General features: G+C 43.3%; 1 protein-coding gene and 1 long non-coding RNA gene across 34 annotated transcripts in view; one reads left to right on the plus strand and one right to left on the minus strand.

Annotated features, from left to right (window-relative positions):
* The window catches only part of adgrl2a (adhesion G protein-coupled receptor L2a), a 90529-nt gene that overhangs the window by 61668 nt on the left and 4204 nt on the right, over positions 1-24657 (plus strand). For 21 of the 32 annotated variants that reach the window (XM_025898617.1, XM_025898623.1, XM_025898624.1 and 18 more), the window contains 17 exons: positions 6506-6799; positions 7368-7471; positions 8310-8495; positions 8968-9006; positions 10833-11016; positions 11751-11873; positions 12279-12484; positions 13135-13308; positions 13834-14043; positions 14693-14913; positions 15544-15610; positions 19466-19557; positions 20856-20900; positions 21209-21235; positions 21970-22138; positions 22344-22472; positions 23221-23317. In XM_025898617.1, the coding sequence (XP_025754402.1) occupies positions 6506-6799; positions 7368-7471; positions 8310-8495; positions 8968-9006; positions 10833-11016; positions 11751-11873; positions 12279-12484; positions 13135-13308; positions 13834-14043; positions 14693-14913; positions 15544-15610; positions 19466-19557; positions 20856-20900; positions 21209-21235; positions 21970-22138; positions 22344-22472; positions 23221-23317 (2367 nt within the window). The remainder of the gene's footprint in view (positions 1-6505; positions 6800-7367; positions 7472-8309; positions 8496-8967; positions 9007-10832; positions 11017-11750; positions 11874-12278; positions 12485-13134; positions 13309-13833; positions 14044-14692; positions 14914-15543; positions 15611-19465; positions 19558-20855; positions 20901-21208; positions 21236-21969; positions 22139-22343; positions 22473-23220; positions 23318-24657) is intronic. The other 11 variants (XM_005459913.4, XM_005459914.4, XM_013264166.3 and 8 more) reach the window with 3 other exon arrangements.
* Positions 1-24657, minus strand: part of LOC102077928 (uncharacterized) — a 47878-nt gene that overhangs the window by 6470 nt on the left and 16751 nt on the right. Inside the window, exon 5 of one of the 2 annotated variants that reach the window (XR_003214084.1) lies at positions 23324-24392. The exons of the other annotated variant lie outside the window; for it this stretch is intronic. This is a non-coding gene — a long non-coding RNA (uncharacterized LOC102077928). Of the gene's footprint in view, positions 1-23323; positions 24393-24657 lie in introns of those variants that run through there. 2 annotated transcript variants of the gene reach the window in all.

The raw sequence follows: 24657 nt of genomic DNA on the forward strand, positions 1-24657 counted from the left end.
CAATTTTTTTCTTTCAAGTCCTCCTTCTCTGTGAATGTACACGAGCTGCGACTTTGATCCACATGTTTGCATTTTGCAAGCATGTCGTCACCCATAGGCATCTGTTTGACTTCTCTGCTGAAGTCGGGCTAATGCCTAAGTCAGACTGCTCAAATAATGCCTAGTGAGAGCAGTGCACACTAAATGAGTGGATTTGAGCAAATCCTTAGCTCTGCCTCATGGGAAACTGCACACACACAACAGGGCAAAGATGGCCGTCATAACATGAGCACGCGGGCTCACACACTGCTCGCTGTCATTAAGAAGTCATTTCCACTGTTTTGTTTTTTTAAGGATCAATATTTTCATTATAAAAAAAGTAAAATCCAATATTTCCCATCTGTTTTTAGTTGCATTTTCTACTGATAAATTCTTGGTAAGTAACTATTCGCCTCTGTCAAGGTGACTCTAATTCTGACCGCACAAGCCCGGCCAGCCAAGGCTCAACCAAATGAAACACCTCACTGCACAATCTGCAGCACGTCTATATAAAAATCCCCCCACAGCGAGCTGACCTCTTGGCAGGCCTTCTTGGTTGGAACAGGTAAATTCAGCAAGTTTAATATTTTGTTGAGCGGCTTAAATACGTCCCTAAATCTCATATTTTTCTGCCCAGGTGCATGATATTTCGAATTTTGTTAGCTAAATGTCTCCATTGTTGCTTTTAGAATGCAAAACTCTCTAATATCTGTCCGCCTGCTTCAGCTCTTTATTCCTCCCCCGTATCTTTTTAAACACAATTTAGTTATTCTGTCTACATCATAACACCGCTGTTCTCCTTTTTGGTTATGATATAGGAGTGAATTTAACTAGGCTGATGAAAAAGGGAAATTCCACAATGGGGATTTGGACTATTATTCACAGCGTCTCAGATATTACTTTGTGGGATAATACCGAACCATCCAGTATCTGGTGGCAATAAAGGCTATTACACATCAGGTTAGGAGGTCACCTGTTTCCTCTGAAATATGATCACGATCTTTGCTGTTACTCCACTGGCTACTGGATAAAGAATACCATTTCAGAGCTTATCCCACAGTCCCGACCTGCTAGTTGTAACTTCACTACAGCCTTACAAGCTGATGTTACGTTCGTATAAACAACATGGCCAAATAATCTCCACTGACAGCACACAAGATGTGGGCAATAGCAAACCCGGGGTTATGATTTAGAATGTCACAAAGAGTTGTTTTACATAAAGGGGAGGAGGGGGTGATTATAGTTACACTGAGTCCTATAGCCAAGGGGATCCACAGTCTCTTGTTTGATTACAGTCTGACTGTGAAACAAGGCGTATTAAAAGAATTATTACTCAGACATCACAATGGTCCCCCATCACTCCCTGACACACGCCTTTGAGGAGATTTATTTCACACAGGCGTGATTATTGTGTCTATGGGAGTCTGTGTTTCTCTAATCTGCGGGTTTGCATGGATTTCTGCGTTTTGCAGCTCCCGTGCTCACAGATGCGCACGCAGTCGCTTGGGTGTGCATCTCCGTGCGCTCGTGCACGTGCATGTGACTGCCCCAAAATAGATACCCTCTCCTGTGCACAGCGTTGCATATCAGTCTGCCTGGCACACTTTGAGTTAATGCTTGAAATTTGAGGCACGTACAGTTCAGAAAGCTGCAAGGAAGAAAAAAAAGAAAACAGGCGGCAGCCTGGCAGCTGCTAAGTCTGTTCTCCATACTTAGGTGTCATTTTGTGTGTGAGAGTGTATATGAATGTGTAAATGTGTATATGTATGTCTCTGCTTCCTTCAGAGAGTGTGTGTGTGTGTGTGTGTGTGTGTGTGTGTGTGTGTGTGTGTGTGTGTGTGTGTGTTGCCTCCAGTGCTGCTGTGTGAAACAGAAACACTGGAGACAACAGAAAATAACATAATCCAACTATTAGGTTTTGTTCCCTAAGACATAGATGTGTACTGTACACACCTCACAAGGACATGACTCATGGGAAATTATATGAATTTTCACTCGCCTTTCTTAATATTTACTGCTGATACACAAGCAATCATACGCTGTGTTCCCTCCACAGCTACAAACGTGCTGTAGAGTGAAAGACGTGTAATCCAATTTCCTTTGTGTATTATTGTTATTATTGGTAGATATCAAAATGCATCACAAACATATTATAAATCATCACGCTGTTTCGTACTCAAGAACAGCTCCATTTCCATATGAACTTCGATGCAAGGCGGGACCCGGAGAGGAACGAGCGCTGTGCGCGTTGGAAACAGGGACGCATCAGCAGTATTAGCACAGAGAATTATTTACAGTTTTTCTCACACTTCAGCGCCTTATTTCAATTAGCCTGCGCTCAGTGTCGAGCGGCTTTAAAGCCGATGGGTTGTTCGTTGGTCCCCTTCCCAAAAGCCTATCACGGGCCGCTATTGATGGCAGAAACAGACCTGGAACTGTTTTGTGGTTTCATGGGCTCGTTAACTTTTTCCCCTTTCATGGGCGTGTGATTACCACAAGCCTTTCACTGTAGCACAAAAAGGTTGTTTTTTTCCCTCCCTCAAAAATGGTACAGTAGGTACAAGCGGTACAGTAAATCTCCTAAGCAGCTTCGCTTCCCATCATGTGATTATTCCATGACAAAGCAGGGGATAGAGGAGGTGATAAGTGACATCCAATAATTATTTTAGCTTTTTATGTGGCAAATTAGCTGAAACGAATGCTAAATGTGCGCTCTCTTACCACTTTCCCTTCCCTCACAAGATAAACAGCACCTGATAATGTGTATGAAACATTACCCTGATGAACAACCATGCGGTGCCTACTGAAAGTGAAGCCATTAAACATAATATAAAAGACACACACGCTGTCGGTTTTCATTTGTCACCTCGCCGTGAATACCGAGTCCTGGTAAAGTCTCATCTGGCCTCTGTGTGTGTGTGTGTTCCTGAACGCTTGTGTCTGTGCATATGCTTTGCACTGGCTCAAAACTTGACATGCTCCTCTCCTGGATTCCCATCTTATTGTCTGTCATCAATCCGGGGCCTGTAACCCCTGTGGTAATAACCGAACCACCAAGATACATTCAAGTGCAACAATGTGTGGGTGTCGAATCTCACAAAGAGGTTATGAATAAGTCTGCCCTGACTAGTGGCAGTGCTTTGGAGAATATCACTCTGTGCGCTCCCACTGTATGACAGCTAATTGAAGCTTCCCCTTGGGCTGAGTGCAGCATAGACATAATAATCAAGGATCCTATCCTGGATTCGATATATAGCCCAAACGTGGGATTTGCTTCTTTTGTCATAATCAAAGGAACGTCGCACAGGGAAAGTTCAGGAGTGTCAAAGCATGTGTTGCCACAATGGAAAACAGAACTATTTGCTTAATGTTATGAATCTGAAAAGGTATGGAAAGGCCTGCTGCAGCACCGCAGATCGATAGCCATCCCTCACTCTGCTCTGCTTGCTCTGCTTATAAAACCGATCCACTTAGACATCTCTGTGAAGAAGTGACTACCTGAGAAGAGTGTCCATTTTAATGCCTTTGGGTTAATTCCGCCTAGCGTTCATTGGATTAAATTAAACCAGTCTATGGCATAATGGTAATGAGATTATTGTGTTTCTGGTAGGATTACGGGATGACAAGCTACGTAGACGGGAGCAGCAGTGGTCAGAGGGGCTGCATTGTTTATGCACGGATCTCTGTGGGAAGTATAGCCTACATTCACATTAGCCTCGTTTTCACACTGGAAAGCGGATTAGTTTGCATCATAAACATGACATGAAACCTCTAAACTGGATTAATTGAGCCATTTTAAATAATGTGTTTTCTTCCCAGTACTGCTCATTAATGAAGCTCTGATGGCGTCCAATCAGAGCAGCAAAAGTTTTTTGGTTTTTGGGGGGGGGGGGGGGTGTTTTCGCAGCTAACTGATTCTTTTTTTTTTTAATCCACCCTGCAGCCCTTTCCGTAAGCCACAGGGTAGTCCCTCTCAAATGGAAACCCCTTAGTTGTAGCTCTATATCAACAAGAGTCCAACATTAATTATATTCCCAGCTTTGCTGTTGACAGCAGGCACCATCAAAGAATAAAAAGATTTAATTGCGGGCGTTTTAACTAGCGCGTAAACCCCAACATCACAGCGATTTTTTACAAGTAGTCCTGTTGAATGAGAGTATAGACAAGATACAGTTGTTAGTTGACATGCAAAAGGAATGTGCTTGGATTACAGCAGATGCCTCTTTGATTTATTGGCTGTAGTGGTGAGCCCTTTATCTCGAATCACGCTGCCGAACAGCAATTCATTTTCATTTTATTTCTGTCTGGATCCTAAACCTCCCACCCACAGAGACTGGGATTTTTAGCCTTATCATCTTTCATACTTTGGAAATGAGAAACCCATAAAGGGGCCCCACAGTTTCTTGGGAGTCTTCTGGAAGTTTGCCAAGCAACTCTGACCCAGACATTTATGAAGAAACAACGATAATCATTTTAACACTGCGCCGACACACATTCGTTTCCTTTAGACCGAGCCGCAACATTGATTGCCACAGCTTGTAAAGTCAACCAGAAATTTGCAAAACTTGTTTTCACGTCTCTGATTCTTCTCAGTGAGTCTTAAAAAAAATAGAAACAAGGGCTATAGCAATAAAAGGGTATTGGTGCAGAATAGAGACAGACATTTCTCCCAGCCAGCTAAATGCTGGTGCTGAAAGGACACTAAGCACAGGTTGTCTCTCAACTGCTGTGACAGGCTGTGCAGCCAAGAATTTCACTGTTGAGTAAAAGGATACAGGTAGGGGAGAAGGGACAAGAGAAGGGGGGATGCTGAGGTGAAGCCAGCCGACCAGCCAGCCAAATCTGCCTTCAGCTCAGTGTCAAAACAGCCAGTCAGCTGTGTACACCTTCATGTCACCTGCTTGTGCATGTGTGTTTGTGTGTATGCTGTCCTATAGCCTCCCTTAACAGGAGGGAGCACAGAGAGTCATCTCCTCTGGTCAATAGAGCCTAATTCTCCACAGGTGGCAGCCAGCCTCAAAGACGATTTCCCTTCAGCTCCACTGTGTTGAAGCTTCTGATCCACACGATGGGGCCTTTGGTGATGGAAGAATTGGGGTGTGTGTGTGAGGGTTGTGTCAGATAAGAGGCGATAGATATGGAGATGTCGTTGCCAGGGGTTCACCAGAACACCGAAAATGTCTTCTTCTTGACCCCACTCTTATTGAATTTTCCCATCATCGCCCTCTGTTTCTCCGCTCCTCTTGCCTCACCCCTTCTACCTCAGATTATCTCCTCGTTCTCACTTTCTGCCTCGTCTCTACCTTCGCCTGTTATTTCACAAGGTGTTGCAGCACCGACAGCAACTGTGCTCAACCCCGGCAGTGTAACAGCACCTCTTTGCATTTTCTGCATGCTCTATAGGCAGCCTAATGGAGGAAATCAAAGTACTCAAATGCGATTAGATCGCATTCTGTTCAGAGCTCCTTTTGATTGATTCGGCCTTTTTCTGTTAAATTCAACCAACAAATATTTTTTTTCCGAGGTGGCTCTTCTGCTTTCTTTTTGCACTTGCAGATTTATATCAAATAGTCAGTGTTTATCAACATTTCATCTATAAAGCTCCCTTATGTTCAACTTTTATGAAATGTAATTACAGCGTTACTCTCACTCCTCCGGTGTATCACATGAAAAATGTCTCCATAGTTTTTCCTTAGTGGCTCATGTTAAATGTAAGGACTGCACTATTTTTCTCCTTTCCTGGGACTGAAACATATTGTTTTTGCCTGGGGCATTGGAAGAGTTACTGCACACCTGTTTTATCAGAGTATGAGTTGTAGGGAGAAACAACTGTAAAATGAATGTTCTGGCACCATGGCTGCACATACAGGTTCCGTGTTGCTCTAGTGAAATTTAATCAGTCATGCCACAAAATCTTCCAGGCAAGAATGATTGCCAGGCAGGAGGATGTTACTGTAATTATTGTCTTGTTCGCTTCAGACTGAGTGCCTTGGATAAGCCATAGTCAACGGGAAAGCAAATACGCTTGTTGCACAAAGCACTTAGTGGCAATTTACACAACAGGGTACTTGGATGTATAAGCATTACAGCGTCGAACGTGTTGAGGGAAAAAAATGGGAATGTTGCTTACAGGGGGCACTGTTAAGGTTTAGTGGTACATGAAGACTTCTGCCCACCAGAAGGTCAAGCTTTGAAAAGCTGCCAGGTTGAATATCCTTAGAAAATCCTCGGTATTATGTGTTTTGCACAACAGGGGTGCCACACTAATGAGCTGACCTCACACAGCAACCGCAGGTCAACTTACCATTTGGTTATTATTTTTATTCACAGCACTGCATCGTGTTTTCGAAGGCTGATAAATACTAAATGTATCCCAGTGAGATCCAGACTCATCGTGTTGTCCCCCAACCCGATCCAACCCAGCGCAGATCACACAGCAGCGCTCCACCCAAATATTGACTTGTGTTTTTTCTCTCCCGTTGCACAGCACCGCCGTTTTCAGAAGTCACCACGACTCCGCCTACGAAAACGACAACCACCACAACAACAACCACAGTGCACTGGGGTGTGGACAACAATACCACCACCACAGGGTACAAGGAGCGCAGCAGGGGAACGCCCAGGCCACGTCCTGTAATCCCACAGACTACTTCCCCTCCGCCCCTGGAGTCCTTCCCTTTACCTGAACGCTTCTGCAAGGCAACTGAGAAAAGAGACATAATGTGGCCTCAGACCCAGAGGGGCATGCTTGTTGAGCGACCTTGTCCCAAGGGAACACGAGGTAAACAGGGCCGTCTTTCCTTCTCTCTCTCTCATCTCAGGGCCGACTGCTCGCTGTCTTCAGTATGACCCGACACCTCTCGAGAGAACATCCCCGTGTTTGTTAGATAGTCCTTTCTTTTTTCTCTAATTATAAATAGCTTTAGCTTAAAGGAATCAGCAGTGGCCGTGTTAACTTAAGCCGTCTCTGACTGACTGAGGCTCAGCTGTTTGTGTGGAAATGTGCGTTCCTCATTGTATATGAAATCATGTCACTTTGTAGCAATAACAGGCTAACAAAATTAGATTTCTGTACATTGTCTCGATAGACAAAGTGGGGAAAAACTAAAAAGAAACATCTGCTCAGGCTCATATTTTCATGTGCACAAAAAACTTTTGGATTCATATATGTTATACATATAAATACTCAATTTGCATGATTGTGTTGCTTGTGTGCAATTTCTTCCTTTGATCTCTGTTTCTGCCTTTGTTGTTCAGCGAGCAGCCTCATAAAAAATATGTATTTGATTCGAGTTGATTCAACTTGACTGTTCTCCTCTTGTTTGTTTTCTTGGTTTTTTTTCTGTCAGGCACAGCATCTTATTTATGTGTCCTTTCCACTGGGGACTGGCACCCAAAGGGCCCTGATCTCAGCAACTGCACCTCCCACTGGGTCAACCAAGTAGCCCAGAAGGTTTGTATGAGCTCTGCCTCGCTGTTTTCCATCTAAGTGTTTTTCTTAAAATAAGGAGTAGACAAAAATAATGTGTTTCTGTAAAGGACTCAATTGCAAAAGTAAATTATTCACTGAAAAAAAATATAAACATGGCAGCAAATCTGGGTCAGATTAACTCAAAAGCAGGATGACAAAAAGGGCTGATGTGTCCTATATTTTTGGTTTTTTTAGAAGACGACTACAAAAAAAGAAAAAAATGAAATATCTGAGTTAAAACGATCCAAATTTTGTGTTAACAAAAAAAAAAAATCACACAAACTGCATTAAAAAGAGGGAGAGTAGGAAAGGCACCATACAGCTGTAGTATGTATAACTGTGTATTTACATTTTAGTTATTTTGATTTTACACTTTGTTAGTGGTTAACACATTCACCCAGTTTGAAACTGGGAGGTCAGAAGCTGGCCCAGAAATAGGACGGTTGTATCAGGAAGAACATCCGACATATAATCTGTTCCAAATCCACCCCGTGGATTCATTTGCTTTGGCACCCGACTCGGAAATAAGGGACAAAAGTACCTGACATTAAAAGCCTTTCATTGTTTTTTTACCTTCTGTATAATCTGCACCATACTCTTATTTTGCAAACCACTCTTTGTAGACTTGTTTTTTCTTCTGCCGTACCACACAATAAAAAAAGAAAAAACTGAAGAAGAAAACATTAAACCCTCTTTTCATAACTGGTATTTCAAAGACTCATTCAAGTGTGATTTTTATGTTAGAAACAGAGCCGTAAAGAGCCCTCCAAGTCTGTCTTTTCGTATTCTCATAAGCATTACTCACTCTCTCCCCATGCAGATCCGCAGCGGTGAAAACGCGGCTAACTTGGCCAATGAATTAGCCAAGCACACCAAAGGACCCATCTTTGCCGGAGACGTCAGCTCCTCAGTGCGCCTGATGGAGCAGCTGGTGGACATCCTGGATGCGCAGCTGCAGGAGCTCAGACCCAGCGAGAAGGATTCCGCAGGACGGAGCTTCAATAAGGTAACCAGATCCTCCGCATATTAGCAGGGTATTAAAAAATATTACCTCAAGTTTCTCCCCAGTTCCCTCTTACTGAATGACTCTGCATAATTTACATAGCTTTTATGCTTTACTGATAACTTAATACTTCTTTAATACAATAGCTGCGTTTTATTTGATTTTTTTCACCAAATTACGTCAGCAGTCTGCGTTTCTGTGCTTTTCACTTCAAGTTCAGCCGAGCTGGCAAAACAAAGACAGAAAAGCAGTTCTGATTTTTGAGCAGATGTGTATTCAGTGTCATGAGTGTGATCCACGGTGCTTTCGTGCTTCAGACTGGTGGCATTTGAGACTGGTCGTTTTATCAGTTGGTTTTTCCATCCAGCGCTCAGCCCTTTATTATTTCTACGAATTCTTTACTCAAGCTCGTGAACTTGTGCAAATTACATGTCTCTATTTTGTATCTGTTCTTTTCCTTCTCAAACAAAAAAAGCTCCAAAAGCGAGAAAGGACATGCAGGGCATACATGAAGGTACTGAAGCAAAGCTTCTGCCCACTCTGCTTGCAGCTGCTGTCCCCTCTATTCCTGTACTACCGTACTGTATATGCCCTAGCCCAAGTTCAGCAGCATGCACCCTCTCCACTGTCGTGTACACCCTCCTCCCTGTGCTTCCTGCTTTTTTGAGTAATTGCTTCACACAAAAACACAGTTGTATTCAAAGTGCTTCCTAAGTCAAAGAGAAGTCATCTCCAATTACTTAGGTGGCTTCTTTTTGTAACTGTGTACGTGTCTTGTTTTTTTTTCTCTCCTGTATGCATTGACAGCTATGGTGTATTTTGTTGTTTCTTCCGTTTTTCCCTGTTATTATTTTCTGTGTTTACTCAAGACTGCACGCCTACATGAATAACGGCACAACTCAAGCAGACATCCTCTTCTTACATCCCCCTCATTATTCATTTGATGAAGGATTTGCTGCTTTGTAGTGATGTATCAAAACCCTTTCTAAGGATCATTTCCTGATCATTCACAGCCTGCAAAAGGAAAATCCACAAGGGCGCAGGTTTGAGGTCATTAAAGTAATGCGTTTCATAAATTAAAGGTACAAATCTATAGCTCGAGCTGGTTAATAGGGTTAGTGAGGGTCAAACGCTTTTTTTTCCCCTTTCTTCCCCAAATGCTTTCACAGCGTTGGGTTCGCACATCAAAGTATTTTGGCTGTATATATATCTCCCCACCATCAGGGACATCAGTGTCCTCCACCTGCCACCAAAGTCACCCCCCTCAATCCATCTCTCCTTCGGGAGGGTGTTAAAATGGATCAAGCTAATTAGCCAGTCAACGGCCGTGTGCTCGTAAAGGAGGCAGGGAAACTGGAAAAAAGCAAAAAGCACATACGTCATATCGCCCCCGCCGTGTCGCATCATCGTTTCGCTTCTTAAAGTCAAAACATTTCGATTTGACTTCCGAGAGGTTATGTCGATGTAAATTGCAGCAGCATGAGAGAGGATCAGGGACAGGGATTGTTGAGTCATCAGTATCTGACATCTGACGCAACTTCACATTAGCCCCCCCCACACACACCCCACCCTTTCCTCCAGCCATCGCCAGCATTGATTACCTGATTAGACGCATTGATTTTATTATTTCCCGAAGAAAACCCCTCCATCATTTATGCCCAATTTATGCTCTGTGTTTCCTGAGCTTTTAGATGACCAAAAAGATTTTAAGGTTGAAAAAAAAAAGGTTTGCGTTCACGGGACAAACAGCAAACTGCACACTTTAGGTTGACTTTTTGAGTGCCTTTGCAGGGCGGCTTAATTACTTGTTCCACAGTAAAGTGTTTGAAGAAAAGGAAAGTTGCTGCCCACTGAACTTTCCAATTAGAGAGCTTTAATTGAGATCAGCCACGGAGACTTTGGCTTTCACCAGGCCATCTCTTAATATCCTGTTATCAGACAGACGTGATAGGCTCAGTACACTGTGACCCAGAGCATCGACGCAACATCCTTGAAAAAGAAACCGACCATCGCTGAAGCGCCTCTTCTCCTCCGCTCTTTTAGCAGTTCTTCCTTCATTAACATCACATTACAAACATTTTTTTATTGTTCTTATTTTATGTTATTTTGAAATGTGTTGCAAGTATATGTTTACATTACATATACACCTGAAAAATAGAAGTCCTTTCGGCTTCCTCACTTTTGTCCATTTCACTCCTAACGACACTCCAGCACAGCATTTCACTAACTCACATCAGCGTCTGCATGTCACAGCTCATCCGCAGAAAAAGTCATTTGTTTCCAGACACTCAAGAATCTTTGTTTTCTGTGGATTTGTTTCGGTTATCTGCTTTAATACAGGCCATCGTGGACACGGTGGATAACCTTCTGCGACCAGAGGCGCTCAAGTCCTGGCAGGACATGAACAGCACCGAGCAAACTCACGCAGCCACCATGTTACTGGATACTTTGGAGGAAGGGGCCTTCGTCCTCGCCGACAACCTCATGGAACCGGCTATTGTCAAAGTTCCAGCAGATAATATAAGTGAGTAAAGCCGAGTTTGCAGTAAGCAAATGACAAGCGTCCGTGATTGATGTGTGCCTCGGCTAATTTGATTACGCTCAGTTCATTGAAAGAGTAACTCCTGTGATAGCAAAACAAGGCCGCCTCATAAAAAAGGACTTTGTTTTCATAATAAGGGTTTAAACCTCGGGGGAAGTGAAAAACAACGCGTATTAGGTTTAACAAGTCGCTTACTGACAAAGTGATGAATATCAGACAATTAAATAGACTGGATTCTCTGATTGCGCACGCTTACTTTATAAATGTGTGCGTCTAGACCTTGTAACTCTATACACTAATGTGAACATTAGCCTGCTGTGCAGTCAGAGAAAAGGACATTGTTTATCCAAAGCTCCTCTTCCTTCGCTCATTTTCTTCAGCTGATAGACCGTACGAGAGAGTCCTTTTGTTTCTCTCAGCACCGTTTTATTCATATTAGTGGGAGCACCGCTGGGATGAAACAATCACTGTGTGAGTGACGCTTTTATTGCGTGGCGCACTGTCACTAACATTTAGTGTTCGCACGAGATGATCATGTGTCCTCTGGTGTGCATACTCAAACAGCTTGTGTAGAAATGTCAGGAAGAAAGCTCCGGCGTGAATCGTCTTCCCTTCTGCTTTTTTTCTTTCTTGTCTCTTTGAAACGGTCTGAATTGACCGATTTTCTGTTTTTTTGTTGTTCTCTAACTCGTCCCCTGCCTCTCTGCTCTTGGCAGTCCTGGAAGTGTATGTTCTCAGCACGGATGGCCAGGTCCAGGATTTCAAATTTCCACAGATCGGCAAAAGCGGGATCTCAATCCAGCTCTCAGCCAATACTGTTAAGCTCAACAGTCGGAATGGTGAGTTAAAAAAGCAACGAGAGAAGCTCGGTCAAAGTTAACTCTGGTAACTCGGAGACAAACAAAAGTGATTCTTTAGCGTAGGAGAAACTGTGAAATGGATTCATTTTCAAGAGACTGAGTGCAGTTTATCTCAAAAACTCCAAAGCTCTGCGAATTTTAAACCTAAAAATAAGGCCATTTGTACAAGTTTGCAGCGAATATATCTCACTTCTCTCATCCATGCAGATAATTGCTTGAATAATTTAAATTCAGCTACATTGAAATAAATGGAGTCGGTTTTAAGGCTTTCTTGTCCTCTGGTCTTCTGCATATTTTGTCCCTTCACTTCTTTTAGCCCCCTATTGTTTTAATTGCGTCGCTCTTTCCCTAATCTCGTGTTTCTTTAAATCTTTCGCCCCGCAGGAGTTGCCAAACTGGTTTTCATGCTCTACAAAAACCTGAGCCAGTTCCTCAGCACAGAAAACGCCACCATCAAGATGGACAACGACGCTTACAGCCGCAACGTCTCGGTAGCCGTCAACTCGGACATCATCGCCGCCTCAATCAACAAAGAGTCCAGCCGCGTGTTCATTAATGACCCCGTGATTTTTACCCTGGAGCACATTGATGTAAGTCCGCCTGCAGGAACGAATGGACGGGCCATATTAAAAACACCAGGAGGGAAGATCTAGAGTAGACGGAGATGTGCAATTTGAATTGTAAATGTCTGGCTAGGTCAGTTGGCAGTTTATTTAAGTCATTGAACATCAAATTAAAGGAGTCTTTAGAACCTAAGTGAATTCTTAATGAAAACTAATTCTTTAATCAACATTGGGATATAAATGATACCCATTTTCTTTTATAGTGGGGGAAATTAACTCCTAGATTAGCCCTACAATCTAGGATGAAATTACTGGAGCACCAATTATCTTTCGTCTTTTAAAGTTGTCACTAGAGTTCCCAGAGGGCCACGCGTGACTCCATTCTTTATCAGAGAAATTGTGCAATTCCAAAGACATGCCGTCAAACAATTATGCTTCTCTGTTATTAAGGCCTCGTATACGCGACCATGCTTCGGTTGATTTGGCAAGCATGTGCCAAATGAGATACAACATATGAATTGCTTCATAAGAGCTGTGAAGTGAAAAATCCTCATCCATATCAGTGCAGAAAAATACTTTCTATGAGTAGGGGGTAAATGGCCTCTGTGTTCTACATGTGCTTCAATTTCAGGAAGTCAATTATTTGGACACTTAACCATATCTCTTGTTATCTGCAGATGGAGCACTACTTCAACTCCAATTGCTCCTTCTGGAATTACTCTGAGAGAAGCATGATGGGCTACTGGTCCACCCAAGGCTGCAAACTCCTGGACTCCAATAAAACACACACCACCTGCTCATGCAGCCATCTCACCAACTTTGCCATCCTCATGGCACACCGTGAAACCTCTGTATGTCCAGTTTTCTTTCATGCCCACCCGTAGCATTGGAGGATTTTTGATTAAATCCTAACATTTTAGTTTCTAGGCTTGAATATTGACGCAGCTAAAGACTGCAGCTATCACGGTGCGGTTTAATGAGTCGATCTGTGCGTACTGGGTTGTTTTTACCATATTTTTTTCGTCTTTCAGCTTGATTTGAGTGCATCTTCTCCCAACACGTAATGCTAATTTTACACCCAGAAGCAAACGATAATGAAATAACCACAATTATTGAAAGAGAAAGATTTTTTTAATCAATATCATCACCATGGTGCCCGCAGATATGTCATGGGAGAGTGATGTAGCCCTAAAATATGAAATTGGTTACTGTGTGTCCTTTTGTTGCTCCCGATTTATCTCATTATGCTGGAATGTAAATGTTACCAGTTATTTCTTGTTTTTAGTCCTCAACTATCAAATCTAAAGGGGAGGCTAGTGATCCTTTCCCTCAGAGCTTCACACGCCCCTCTTTGTCATTTCCCTCTTTCGCTTCAGGCCAGCAGCGAAGTGCACGAGCTGCTCCTGACCGTCATCACTCGCGTCGGCATCGTGGTGTCCCTCGTCTGCCTCATGATCAGCATCTTCACCTTCTGCTTCTTCCGGGGCCTGCAGAGCGATCGGAACACCATCCACAAGAACTTGTGCATTAATCTCTTCATTGCAGAGTTAATATTCCTAATTGGTATCGATATGACGGAACCCAGGGTAAGCCGGAATGATTTCACCCTATCGATTTGGTTTTGATTCATCCTCTCTCTCCTTATCGCCTCTCACCCCTCACACAAAAGACCCTTCCAGAGTAAAATGGATAAGACTTTAAGCATTGTTTGTTTCTAGCCTTCCCCACTTGTCCCTGACATGACACGAGTGGAACAGCACCATTAATATAGATTACTAAAGGGACATGTCTTCCTCTTGATGGGTCTTTTTCCCTCTTTCCTTTGAAGCTGCAGCGACGATGGCTGAGCAACGGCTGCTTTTTTCTGTCTTTTTTCACAGCTCCAAATAATTAAATCTCCTAACTCTAACCCCACAATACTAATGGCATTTAAATTTGTACTGTGCTGATGGAAAGCTAAACCTGTGCTTAGTCAGAGCCCATGTGGTGAATGAATATTCATTGTTTTTCTCTGCTGTTGAACGAGGCGGCCTGAAACGACGAACGCCGTCTTTTCAGGGAGCTTCAATAAAAGATGGGGTACACGATGTACGATTTTCACTAAAAGAACAGCAACAACAACAAAAGTCTGGTGGAAACGACACGTGTCATCTTGATGTCGAAAGATTATTTAATAAATGTCACTGCGTCTCCTTCGTTTCTTGTCTGAATCAGTTGTTTTTCTGTCGTTCTCAGATTGGCTGTGCCATCATTGCGGGGATCCTGCACTTCTTCTTCCTAGCTTCCTTCTCCTGGATGTGTCTTGAGGGAGTCCAGCTGTACCTCATGCTGGTAGAAGTCTTTGAGAGCGAATACTCGCGGAAAAAGTACTACTACGTGTCTGGTTACCTCTTCCCCGCCATCGTTGTCGGCGTCTCAGCAGCTATTGACTACAGGAGCTACGGGACCAAGAAAGCGTGAGTGCAGCTTCTTTTTTTCTCTCTCTGAAAACATTCTTGGAAATGCAGAGCAGACATGCTGGATGCTGCACTGTGTGGGCTTACCTGCTGTGTCTGCGTGTGGCAGATTTTGAAAAGAAATCCGCTCGTCATTTCTGCCAGCACCTTGTGTGCATCCCCGGAGACTACACCAAAACATTTGAGCGCCTTTTGCCAGGGATGGGCAGCTGTTCAATTTTTTATGTCATTTGAAAGTGGCTGACAGACTCAACACTGTGGTTTCAGGGGAGGCTGCAGCTACATTAATGCCTTTCTGTTCAAAGACCCTCCTGTGACCTCTTGTTTGTAAATGCTGTCTTAAAGAGGAGAGCGCAGTGCAGGGGAAAAAAAGCCTTTTACATAGATTAATGGCTATATCACAGCTAAGACGACGCTATTAAGAGGGGATGCTCGGTTTGCTTCTTCTCCTGTTGTGTCCAGCGGTCTTCCTGCTCGTTTTGTGAAAGAGCTTTAAGTTAAACGCTGATAATAAAATACATCAGCCCAAATAACCAAAAATGATTTCTTTCCATTTTTAGCCACAGGAGCATGATGTCGTTTTTGTGGTGTTTACTGCCCGGAGCTGATTTATGTGTTTCTCTGACATAGGTGCTGGCTAAGTGTGGATAATCATTTCATATGGAGTTTTATAGGACCTGTCACCTGTATCATCATGGTAAGCTGTTTTCTTTTCCTTTGAATACTCAGACTGACAGAGTGAGGAAGGGACCGAGAGGGTGAGATGAAAGAGATGCAGGAGAAAGATAAAGGGAGTAAGATGGTTGAACTGAAGGGAAAAGTCAGCAGGATTTCTGCTCCAAGCCTTCCCGGTGATGACAGGTTAATTTTGCGCCACAGACAGATTTCGAGGCGTCCGACGTTCCCCTCTGCCTCTCACCACCTGACAAGGATCAGGCCTTGATGGTGTACTTTAACCTCACTTTTAGACAATTTCAGGAAGTCTCATATCACAGATATTACCTGCTGACCTTCAAAGTTATGTGATGAAGGGAAAAAATAATGTTAACAATTGGCTCAAATGGCCCATTTTACAGCACACATTGCAAGCCAGGGTAATGTTTATAGCTCTTTTTTGTATTTGTCTGCCTGTAAATAGCGGACGACTTTGTCGGGAAGACGGAGAGCAAAGGCATCCCTTCTGTTTGGTCAGGGTCCGCCAAGGGTGAAGGACATATAGCATATAATATTGACATATGTCCCACTGAGGCATGCAATTATTTACTGGTCATGACATTATTATCTCTCGCTCCATCAGAGAGGCTCAGAAGAATAAGACCTTCGGGAGTCTTACTTCCCTGCGCAGGAAAAAAAAAAAGAAATAGCAGGTGGTGTGCCTCACATATATCCTCTCAGCTTCCCACATCATGTATTGCTTTGCCCTCGTGCACACCGAGGGATAAGGAAGCTCTGCAGGCTCGTCTTGCTGCTGTGCAGGGAGGATGGGTGGTATTTGTTCAGTACTGTGTTCATTATCCAAGCTAATGGTTGGTACTGTATCTACAGATGCAGTGACCTCTGCTGAACATCAAGCTGACACTGAAAATATACTAGAGAAAAGGGTCAGCCGTGTCAAATTCCATCGAGTCCCTGCGCACTATTGGCAGACTGCTCGGAGTTTTCAAAGTAAAGATGCAGTAGCCGTACTCTTTGTCTGTGTGGCAGCAGAATAAGTAAAAGGCAAATCTGCACACTGGACTGCATTTCACAGCTTTCTCACAAACCGGCATCGGCACGCTTAGGAATGGAAGAAATGGTGCACAGAAGACCCGAAAAGGGTCTGTGCTGGGTGAAATGTCTCGGAGTAAATGCTGAAATGACTTTTTCTTGTTTTCAGTGATTTTCTTGTCTTTTTTCTTTCCTGCTCTCTGCCTCCCTGCTTTGAATGTGTGAGCTTATAATTGAGGAAAAGCTAACATTGTATTAAAGCAAACATACATTTCTCCCTGTCTCAGCAAATGCTCTGTCAGCCACACTGGAATATGTTTCCTTTCCCTAAATTGGGCCCTCATTGTTTTCCAATCGAGTGTTGCTCTCATAATGATTTGCATGAAAAATATTTCTGCAGTGGAAATGATGATCGGGATCCCGGTGGTGATGACCGGAGAGATAGAATCATGACCCTGTGAGGAGCTAATGTATTGTAGCAGAGCTAATATGTGACAGGAATGAGGTTTTGCTGCACTGGGTCGGGTCTCGCACACCGCTCCTCTGATTCTGTGCAACAATTGACTCAAAAAGACAAAGTACTGTGGAAAGGGGCATCTCGGGGGAGCGTGCAGGAGCAAGGTTTGTCTGCACCATCCGTGACCCTGGTTTCTCAACAAATTGGCTTTGTCCTTGTCAATGAAAGAGAGAGTTAGAAGGCGAAAAGGCACATGAACAGGAGAAAGGGAGAGAAAACAGTGCTGCTTTGGCTTATGTCTGGATCCCCACGTGTCACCCAGACCATGTTTGTGCCAAGTAACACCAGTTTTGACCTAGGGTGGTCATGTTTTGGTTTGTTTTTTCTCAGCCTTGTGCTTTTTCCCTCATTTCTTCTGTTGTTTTTGCTGCCGGATGAAACGCTTCCTAAATACTGACTGAAAACAAAAGCTGAGAGAAGGCATTTAGATCCTTGTTCTTAGGCAGAGGTTGCCCTGCTTCCGGGCACAGGGGGTATTAGCTCCATGAAAGGAGGAACATGGAAGTAATGAGTGGTGGGGGGAGCCATTAGCATGCTTGAGATAACTTCAACACAAGGCCTTTTGGATCATGACATGTCGCGAGCAGTTCTTATCATCTGGACAGCTCCATCTGCACCTTTAATATTTTATCCCCAGCAGTTCATTTGGAGTTCAGTGTGTACACACACAGTTCGCTTCAGAAAAAGCTTTCTCCTCAGTCCCAGTGTGGCAAGGTGCTTCTGCATGGCTTGCAGTGATGATTCAGAGACAGAGTGAAGGATAGAGGCAAGACAGCTCCGCTCTAGCAAGAGGGATCCCCCGGGAAGGGCTGCGAAAGCATGTCGGTGGGGGTGGGAACATGTGCCATGCTGCTAGGTTACTTTAAAGTACTGTGTCCCTCTCCTCTGTCTCATTGGATCCATGTCACCACTCCAGGCTGTGTGAAAGGGTTTTTCAAAAGTCCTCGTCCTCGTGTCCCCCCACACCCACTGTCTGACTCATGCAGACAGGAATAATGGCTGATAACTGTGAAACAAAACATAGTTTCAGTGCCGTCTGTGATATAAAAGAAGGTTGGCATTTTTTTCCTCTTTCTCTCTCGCTCTTTTTTCTTTCCCAAGCCATCCCTTTTTCTTTTTTTACAGTCGGGCTTATTGTGAGTTGATTGCATGTGGAGGGGTGATGTATTGATCACAGGTAGTCCTTTGATAGCAGCGTGTGCACCAGAACACTGAGAAATTCTGTGCGAGACTGAATGGCTGTGGTCTGAGTCCAGCTCACAAAGGTCCCTTGCATTGGCAGTCCAGCTCCATTTTTCTTTTGCCAGTGCTGCGGTGCTCTAAAGACAACATGCGAACACCAAAATGCACCGTTTGGTTTTCGTCCCTACAAATGTCCTTACTTGCATGTTCTGGAGCTTTTTTGTTACTCACATGGTGCTGACGCAGGCGTACACATAAATTTGTCTGCCGTGTTTCTGTTTGTTTGATCCTCTTATTTGCTCTATTGGAGACTCACATCTCAATTTCCCTTTGTAAGATATTCCTTGACATTATTTATACATGCCTGGCTTTCAGCACAAATGCACTTGGGTTTGTCTGAGTGAGTACATGTACATACTGTGTCAGGTACTAGTTTGCCCCAGAATAAATGTTTTTGAGGTAAATTATTTGGAAGGGCTCGTTGCTGGACCATGCAGCCTTTGTGTCTCTAAATCACAGTATTGATTTTTTTTTAAAGGTAGCAAATAAATGTGCTCAGAAACACAGCACATAGTATCCCTGTCTCAACCTGATATGTGCCACTGGTTCTCTAAAGATTTAATACATTAAAACAAGCAAGCAACAGCCTCCGCACGTCCCCCCTTCCTTCTCTCGCTCTTTTCATGTGGCCACAAACAGGAATCGAACAAAATACACCACGTTCCCTCAAGCCTTCTGTAGCTGGTTATACCTTATAATATTTCACTATGTGCATAAAATGATATGCAGTTGTTTTGTACACCAAGAGGCTCTCATTTCTTCTGCTACTTTTCATTCCCCTCTGACATTGCCAGAATGCTGCTGTGTGGCTGCTCCCCCCTTTTCTCTTTTTTTCCTTACAGTGATGGATTTTAATGCATTTCCATGCTCTTATTGATATAGAATGACACTAAATTTGGCGCCAGTCAGCCCCGTCTGAGACTAGCTGGAACGATAGATGTTTATTGGATTAGTCTGTGGACATGCAGAGTTGAAGGCTCTCCTCTTTTAATACTTATGGGCAAATTAACAGTTTTTTTCTCTGTGTGCTATATCTTCAGTCATACATCTTCATGTATTAACACTGCCATTACTCTGTTTTGACAGCTCAATCTCATCTTCCTGGTGATCACAATGTACAAAATGGTGAAGCACTCCACCACCCTGAAACCAGACTCTAGCCGACTGGAGAATATAAAGTAAGTGAAGCGTCATCATATGCAGAACGCCCGCACAGTCCTCCCGCTTATGAGCGATCTAACACCGGCGCTATTCTGCCACTTCCCCCGGAAAAACCACACAAGCCTCTTTTAGTGTTAAGTTGTTGTTTTTTTACTTTCTCCACCTCTATGTGAATTCTTTTTATTTATTTATTTTTAGGCAAAATTTTAAAATGATTCAAGGGGACTTTAATATTTGCACTGAAATTACTTTTTTTTTTTGCATCAACATGTTGTGTATAATCTGTGATGATGACTACACATATTCTGTGACTCATATTTTTCATGCTTTGGTGTTTTACTGCAAACCTGTAGCCACAGAACTGCTCTGGCATGACACGCATCACTGTAAGGATGCCGTGTAACCATTCAGCGTTAGCTCTGGCAGGGTGGGGCGCAGCCGAGCAGCTACCATGTGTGTTTGAGACTGGAAAATGTCAAAGCTTTTTCATATTTATATAAATATATAGAGAGAGCGAGAGAGATGCCAGCTTCTAATCCTAAAAAGAAAAAAAAATTCCTAGCACATCTGCCACCATCCCAACACCGCCACACTCAGCCTTTCCTCTTGTAGCCACTGCTGAGTCACCTCAGCGTTTAGCTCAGTGTTTTCCAAAACGCTAATTGTTTGCTGCTGTTGTTTGTGCACATTTATTGTATGAAGAAAAATGATATAAATATATATTTATTGCTGTTTACTCCAGGGCCTTGTTGGTTACAGTCCTGCAGTCTCATGCCATTTTGCATTATTTACATTATATTAGTGTGTGTTTCAACCTCCACCACGCTGTGCGGGAGCGGCGCTTGCTGCTTTCTTTTTTTCCCCCCGTCCAGTGTTTGTTATTCTTCATCTTTGCTTAATGAATGCGTGCAACAACACAGCTCTGTGGTAAAACCGCAATCAGAGAGAACAGTCACAAAAAAGCCTTACTTAGTATTCTAGCTTCATTTGAGATGGACTACTCCCTTTTAAGGAAACCACTACAGAAAGTATTTACTGAACTTGGTGGCGTTCAGATTGTTGCGCATTTTGATGTCGGATGTTAGAAATGATTTCTTTTAAGCTTGTTTGTACTGAAATGCACCGTTTGCCTAATAGCCGTTTCCTCTGTGATCATTTGTTTCCTGTTGTCGCTGTTTTTCGTGCCAAAGTTTGATGTTGAAGTCAGACAATGGTCGCTGCATGTTGCATGTGAAGCCAAAGTTAACGCACACCCTCTCCTTTCTTTTTCTTCTGTCATTCCTCTCTCCTGTCTCTGTTCTGCAATCCACACCAGTAATTATCGCGTTTGTGACGGCTACTATAATACAGATTTGCCTGGGTAAGCTTCTACTACGCACCTCAGATAATTTTACCCACACAACACCACCCACGTGTAAAGGAGCATAAATGCAAATTCAGCTACAGACAGCGTGCTCACACCGAATGTTCTACATGGGATTTTTGTAATTGAATCATCAGCAGCAAAATATACAAGTCTCAGTTCTTGTTAGATCCTTTATTTCATTGCCTCCCGTGATTTCCCTGGAATCAAAGTTGACGATATCTTACTCAAATGCCGACTAACCCAAGCTGTTATGCGCTCTAATCTAATTGTGTTTCTCTCTTCCTGCCTATCATGCTCTCTAGCTATGAAGATAATAAACGGTTTATCAAGTAAGAACATACTGCCCAGAAGTCGTCTCCTCAGCTTCTAGTTTATTCTCTCTATCCCACGTTGTTCCTCCGTGCCTTTTTTTTGTTCCTCTTTCTATCATTTCCTTTCACAAACTGCAGCTTCTAAGCTTCTCATCCACTGTCTTTGTGACCGGTCACTTCCACCACGTCCATCATTTTTGAAATCCAGTTTTGTTGTCGTTACTGTCGTTACTGTTGTGTTTGATCATTGAACCGTGACCACTGTTGGTGTGCGAAGGCTCCGCAGGACCTTCACACACGAAGCAGGGAGTTTTCCTTGAACTCTTTCCACGTCTGCGTAGCTCCTCCAGTTCTGATAGCGCACTCAGTAGTTGAATATGATAGTGTTTGTTGCTTTTGTTGAGTTATTTTTAAACATGTCGTGCTGTCTTGTTATAGAGGTTGGTGTGTTTTAATAAATAGAGAGGTATAAAGAGAAAAGCGGGTCAAGCTTTTCCTTATTTCTTGCCTTGTCTGAGGGCAGAATCTGCACGTGTGTGAGGATGGAGGGGTGGGGACAGCGGGGAAGGGGTTGTGATGATATGTGTGTGTGTGTATTTTCTTTTTCATTTTATTGTTTTCCTCCCACCTGGTTTTCAGCCTTTTCTACATATTTCATAGTGGAACCGGGTGATTACATATTCCAGTCACTGTTCTGTCACAGAACCTCCCTCACGTTGGATTCGTCCTGTGTCTTGTTTGTCGTCCCTCAGATCCTGGGTCATGGGTGCTTTTGCTCTGCTGTGCCTGCTCGGTCTCACCTGGTCTTTTGGGCTCTTCTTCATCAGCGAGGCCTCCATTGTTATGGCGTACCTCTTCACCATATTCAACACCTTCCAAGGAATGTTTATCTTCATTTTCCACTGCCTTCTCCAGAAAAAGGTAAGTTGTCACTCTGCCTCTGCACTGCGTACGGTTTTTCTCTTTCAAGGTGAAAGGCAGATGGCTTTTGAGCAGTCAAGGCCAAACCTTCAGCTGAATTCACAGATGCTGATATAAAGAACAAACACTGCCTCATTCTGGTTCTCGCCCAAGTCATATGTAAAGTCAACATTGTATTTAAACACTTGGCTGTTTGCCTGCGTAGGTCCGCAAAGAGTACAGCAAGTGCTTCCGCCACACGTACTGCTGCGGAGGGCTGCCGACTGAGAGCTCGCACGGTTCTGCGAAGACTTCCACCACACGGACCAGCGCACGCTACTCCTCTGGCACACAGGTACACCGCCAATTTTGCACAGCGAGAGTCTCGCCACGTGCCAGGATAAGATGAGAGCGCGGCGTATCCTGGACTCATCGTACAGCTCTCTTACATTGTTAATAACCCCACTGTTTAAACGATTCATCAGGAAAATGTACTTGAAAATGTAAAAAAAGCACATTCTGCATCTTAACCTCAGAGGTAGATGAGAAGACACCAACATTATCCCACTTTTTTACAAGCAGCATCTCCTGTACTGCATGAGTACCTTTCTTCTGTTCTGGCCCCTTTAGCTCTTGCTTTTATCCTTTTTCACTAACGCCATGTGCATGGGAAGGAAATATTGCACTGTTTAAAAAGCATTGCAGGCACTTTTTACTACAGGGAGAGCCAAAATTACAAAGAAGAAAACAACAACTTTGTCCTCGCCTTATCCGGTTCTTATTAAAGGCTAATAGACCTTAGCAGACAATACCTCCAGATGTAATGTGCTTATAGAGAAGCATCCCCGTCTCAGTATAACCTCCAGCCTATTTTAAAGAGTCATAACTGGAGCTGAAGTTGTTCAGAAGTTGACTTACATAAAATTAGTTTTTGAAAAACTCATACAGAGGGATTGAGCGGTTACTACTGCCCCTGCCTCGCTGCATATTAGTGGGTTTGTGGTATAGTCCGTAGCATGTAGGGGGAAATCGAATGAAAGTTGATCTGAAAGGTGAACGGGCTTGTTTAAAGTCCTAATGACTGTCCCTTGTTGACCTGACAGAGTCGTATCAGGAGAATGTGGAATGACACCGTAAGAAAGCAATCTGAGTCCTCCTTTATCTCAGGTGACATCAACAGCACCTCCACCCTTAACCAAGGTCAGTTCACACCTCATTTCTCTGCACATGCACACCTATGCACACATTTCATCATCCAGCTAAAATACCTCCAAGTTCCAATGATCTCACCAACACCGTCTAGGGTCCTACTCTGGTAATCGTAATAAATGATTCAGCTTGAAAAGACAGAGCAGTACGGTAAAAAAAAAGAAGATTTAGGTCTTTAGTGTAGTCTCCCTGTTCTGCCAGCAAAGGATTACAAAAATCCATCCTCAAATACTCTGTGAGCTGTCATTCTGGCCAGTAATGTCAGTCTTAAATTGGGGCAAGGCTGGAAGAACTTTTTTTAATTTAAGTGCTGGCTGTCCAAAGTTCATACCAAAGCTCAGGGGAAACATAGACAAAACTTAAAAGGCGGGGAAGGGGGTGGAGTGGCAAAGTTTTATTTTCGGAAAATCTTAACATTGCTTTAAAAAGGCGGTTTGTAGCCTGGCATGTAAGGTGACCTCTCTTACTTTACAGTGGGATTTATAAGGGAGGGAGAGGGAGAAAAAAAACTGTCATTTATTATTTAGCTTGAGCACAAATATGATGATGAGAAGATGATGTTCAACTCTGGCTGACCTGGAGTGCTTAGTGTGTTGTTAGGCTTTCTGCTGCTCTCTGAAATGGCTTTCCAAGCATGCGAAGGGAAAGAGGGTTTACACCAAGGTAGCTTAACTCCTCTCCCCTCCTCTTGACTCCTGTCTCTGCTTCTCTTTGCGGTCACTTTTTTTTATTTTGCTGTCACTTGTCACAAATTACAACATTACACCTAGGGCTTTAAAACACATTTTGGCTTGCTGATACATCAGCATCAAAATAGAAGTCTTTTTTTTGGGCCATCAGTATAATTTCCTGGAGATGTTAATGTAAAGGTTGGATATTGATCACTCTGGGGTGTAGCTGCCTCGTTACCCTGGAGAGACAGTGCACTGAAGGATGGCTCTATCTCCTAGAAGCACTTCCCTGTCATTAAAAACATCCCTGGAGACTTCTCAACATGACAGATGGCATTTAACACAGGTGATAAATGGCAGCCGAAATACCTCAGATCCTTAAAACACACTGCAAGCTGAGGGGGAGAAATGGAAAGAAGATGAGCTTTTGGAAGCAAGTGGCAAAAAATTAAGACTTAATAATAACTTTGACTTGGACGTGTTCGTCTTGGTCTCTTGTGAGCACTTATGTTTGGACCTGGTCCAGCAGCAAAACCTCTGCACAATAACAGGGTGCTGTTTTTGGGAGAAAAATAATACTAATAACCGAGCTTGACTTAAAAAATGCGAGAAGTGTGAAAAATTGCAGTAATGAGCACAGCTGTTTCAAATGTTAGTTGG

This window comes from Oreochromis niloticus, linkage group LG15 (genome assembly GCF_001858045.2).
Source record: "Oreochromis niloticus isolate F11D_XX linkage group LG15, O_niloticus_UMD_NMBU, whole genome shotgun sequence".
Classification (NCBI taxonomy): domain Eukaryota; kingdom Metazoa; phylum Chordata; class Actinopteri; order Cichliformes; family Cichlidae; genus Oreochromis; species Oreochromis niloticus.